Genomic DNA, 3,758 nt, shown 5'->3' with positions numbered 1-3,758 from the left:
TGAGTTTCTTGTCATGTTTGAATTTTTCTAACATCAAGTTTGCCATAGATTTCTGCCCGGCTTCTCCTCTAAGTCCCAGTGCTTTCCACACTGAGCTGTTAACCATTGTTCACCCTTTCCTGAAAGCAGTGCTGTTACGTAACACAGATTTCCACAAGCCCATATCCCACCTCCCAGAAGTTATCGGTTGCCATTGCAACTGCATAAACAGAGCAATGTTATGGAGGGGGAAAAATGTGTACTCTGAGTATGTTCTGAAAGATCAGTAAAGTGACAAAACAACACAACTCTTATATTCACTGGCAGATTTATTTTTCAGAGACATCACACACACAAACACACACACAGTACATCAGGAATTTCGTCTTCTGATTTGCAAACTTGGATCGTGAACTCTTAAACAGTTTTTTTTTCAACATTTTTCAGTACAGTTTCCTCTCATTTAAAATCTTTTATTTGTGAGAGTATGTGTGTGTGTGTGAGTGTGCGTGTGTCTAAGAACAGCTTGTCCTGCCAGCTGGAGCTCCTAGCTGGAAGTGCACACAGTGGTGGTTGTGACTGTGGTACTTCAGCCCCCTGTTAAAAGAAGAAAAAAAATTTATGCTGTGCTTCTAGCTTTTATTACAGGAACCCATCAAGTCTCCGTGGTATTTGTTAAATAAGACATTACTTACCTGTACTAATTGGTCTAACAGTGAGAAAAGAAGTACAGTGCAAGAAATGAGTGCATTTTCATGTAAGGAGTCTCAAAAGCACATTCACCTGTGTCTATCTGGACTCTTCTGATTCCAACAGGCTCCTGTAGGTTGCAATTTCCTGCTCCAGCCTTGACTTGATATCCAGAAGCATCTTGTAGTCCTGGCCCTGTTGCTCAATGCTGGCACGAACGTTGGCTAGCTCTGCTTCAAGCATGTTGATTTGGCTCTGGAAGCCGGCGAGCATGGAGCTGTATCGAGCCTCTGTCTCTGCTAACGTGTTCTCCAAAGCCCCTTTCTGTTAAAGTGGGAGGAAAAGCAGAATTAGGGCACACAAGTAGTGATGCCTAAATCATGTTAGCAATACGTGCAAACAATTCAGTGTGTTAGGTATATTTGTTCTTAGGTATATATGTTTTTCTATACTGTTTTATCTCCCTTTATGAAAGTATAAAAGGCAAATGCATTTAAGTGCATGTGTCTTTTTCTCCCTGAGTGTGTTTGTTGCAGGGAGTGTTCAGTGACTAACTCCAGCTGAGCACAGATAATCTGTGGGAGTACAGCTTCTGAGCCATCCAGTTCAGCATTCCTTCAGCTTTCTTTAAACTCTTTTATGTCTCCCAGAATCTGGACAGATGTCTGTGAAATGTTTTCCTGACCATGAGGCCCTCCCTCCTTCCTTCACTGCTCCAATCATTCTTATCTCGCTCACTCGCTCTCTCTCCTTCTTCATTCTTGCAAAAAAACCCTTCCTTTCCTGCCCTCCCCTCTGCTCCACACCCTCTGTCATCGTCCCTTTCTTCATTTCTTTTAGACAAGACAGCAATGTGGGGATTTTGATCATATAAGGCAATATCAGTGAGATGTGAATAGATGGTTTGGGGTTTCATGTTTTTCTTACCATACTAAGCTGAGACTGCAGCTCAATCTCCAAGCCCTGCAGTGTGCGCCGTAGGTCACTGATCTCTGTCTTGGACGTCTGGATTGTCTCTGTGTGGATGGTTATCTCTTTTGTCAGGGTTGCCGACTAAAGCAGGAAATAAAGACAAAGTTAGATGATAGTAGTTACTCATCTTGGCTTCAGAGATTGTATTTAATTACAGGATAGACTGCTGCAGGCCTAAACCTAGTCATTTGCAATGTGTGGGATATAATGACTTTGTTTATGTGAAAATCTTTTTACCTTGTCATTAAACCAGGCTTCCTGATCGCGACGATGTTTATGGGTAATTGCTTCATACTGTGCACGGATCTCCTCCAGAACTTTGTTCAGGTCTTGCTGAGGTGCGGCATCTACCTCTACGTTGACATTGCCTGTAAGCTGAGAACGCAGTGCTGCCAGCTCCTGAACAAACAGAGAAAAAAGATGGATTTAGATCTGTTTGAGTGTTTTAGTTTATTCAGCTCTATAGAATAGATGATTCATCTAGCAGTGTGTATATAACTGATGGCTTGTAAATTCAAGATATCTATAAATCACCTCTGCATGATTTTTCTTCAGGTAGGCCAGCTCATCTTGCAGGCCTTCGATCTGCATCTCCAGGTCAGCCTTTGTCAGGGTGGTCTGGTCGAGCAGGCGGCGGAGGTTGGCAATGTCAGCCTCAACTGACTGGCGCATCATCAGCTCATGCTCGAATCTAATCATTTTTTAAAAGTAGAGAACACTGATATGAGACAACAGCCACTTTAAGCCACTGTGTTTAATCTTACAAGGACAGTCAGTCCACAAAATTATAACAGTTCTTGCTTACTTGGTCTTGAAGTCATCAGCAGCCAGTTTGGAGTTATCAATCTGGAGCAGGATGTTGGCATTATCCATTGTGGCGGCATGGATCTTAAGAGAAGAACAACATTGTGAGTTAGTATCGGTTACATCACTATACATTAGTTAGCTTAGGCTGGTTTTGATTTTGATCTGTTGCTAGCTTTGCATACTTATGTTAACTGTTAACATGCAGTTCCTCTGTGCTGCAACACCGTCTGAAGTGTTGCAGCTAAACTAAATGATCACGCACAGTGTCACTCAAAATGTGTCAGTTTTCCTTGCTTAATTTGAGATTTTGGAATTAATACATATTTGTTAACTGTCCACTAAAACACCAAGTATTCAGTAGCACAATAGATTATGCAGTCTGTCATTATGCCTATCATGTATCTTGATTTTTAAAACGCTTCCTTGTTAACCATTTACAGCACAACAGATATTTGAATTTTCTGGTATTTAAGCAGTTAAGCTGGTACACACATACCTTGTCCCTCAGGCCGTTGATGATGTCCCAGTACTTGCTGTAGTCCTTCTCAGCTGCTGGTCCCTTCTTCTCATAGTACTCTCTGATCTGTTTCTCCAGCTTGGCATTGGCTGCCTCCAGAGAGCGGACCTTCTCCAGGTAGGAGGCCAGACGATCATTCAGGTTCTGCATGGTGGCCTTCTCGTTCAGGCGCACTGTTCCCTGGTCCAGGGCACCTGACAGGTCAAAGCCACCGCCACCCATGCCCAGGCCGCCACCCATCCCCATGCCGCCACCCATCCCCATGCCGCCTGATGAGGACACAAAACGTGCACTGGAAGCAGAGATGCGAGGTGTTGATCTGAGGCTGAACCCAGACACACTATGGGCCTTCTGGGGAGCAGCACTCGATGTGAAAGTGCGGGTTTGTCTGATGATAGACATGATGGCTGTCTGCTGGTCAAGAGAGGACGCTAAAAAGAAAGAACCGTTACACAGCTGTAGACTGCGGCAGGACTCTGGGGTTTGATGGAGAGAGGCAGGCTGTTGATATAGTGCTGCTGGTGTGGGGCGGGCCTGAATGGGAGGGGCAAGGTGGAGAACTGGGCAGGGAGTTTTCTGTTACAGCTTTAAAGCGACATTTGTTTTCTGTTAAGGACCAGGGTTTGGTTTCTGCACACCCCTGTGAGGGAACTCTTATGGAATGTGTGTGTGTGTGTGAGTGTGTGTGTGTGAGGACTGTTAATGTGTGGGGATTTCTGCGAGTGTGTATGTGTGCATATCTTTGTGCGTTTCTGTATTAATACTTTTTGTGTATGCTTTTATAAATACCTGC

General features: G+C 44.0%; 1 protein-coding gene across 1 annotated transcript; it reads right to left on the bottom strand.

Moving 5' to 3' along the window:
• Positions 1-441: 441 nt before the first annotated feature.
• On the bottom strand, positions 442-3,457 carry LOC102209656 (keratin, type I cytoskeletal 13-like). The gene is made up of 7 exons (XM_005735753.1): positions 2,945-3,457; positions 2,447-2,529; positions 2,176-2,332; positions 1,879-2,040; positions 1,597-1,722; positions 763-993; positions 442-576 (listed from the first exon to the last, which is right to left on the bottom strand). The coding sequence occupies exons 1-6, from the start codon at positions 3,365-3,367 to the stop codon at positions 769-771; spliced, it is 1,176 nt and encodes a 391-aa protein (XP_005735810.1). The 5' UTR covers positions 3,368-3,457; the 3' UTR covers positions 442-576; positions 763-768.
• Positions 3,458-3,758: the final 301 nt, after the last annotated feature.

The sequence above is a fragment of the Pundamilia nyererei genome, unplaced genomic scaffold (genome assembly GCF_000239375.1).
Source record: "Pundamilia nyererei isolate P.nyererei 1_Seehausen unplaced genomic scaffold, PunNye1.0 scaffold00065, whole genome shotgun sequence".
Taxonomy (NCBI): domain Eukaryota; kingdom Metazoa; phylum Chordata; class Actinopteri; order Cichliformes; family Cichlidae; genus Pundamilia; species Pundamilia nyererei.
The sequence above is the reverse complement of the archived record's forward strand: the minus strand, read 5'-3'. Positions and strand labels throughout refer to the sequence as shown.

Coding starts and splice junctions, on each gene's coding strand:
- LOC102209656 (XM_005735753.1), bottom strand. CDS start 3,367: ATGTCTATCATCAGACAAACCCGCACTTTCACATCGAGTGCTGCTCCC. Junction 2,333..2,446: donor GCTGATGACTTCAAGACCAA/GTAAGCAAGAAC, acceptor AAAAATGATTAG/ATTCGAGCATGAGCTGATGA. Junction 2,041..2,175: donor TGAAGAAAAATCATGCAGAG/GTGATTTATAGA, acceptor CTGTTTGTTCAG/GAGCTGGCAGCACTGCGTTC.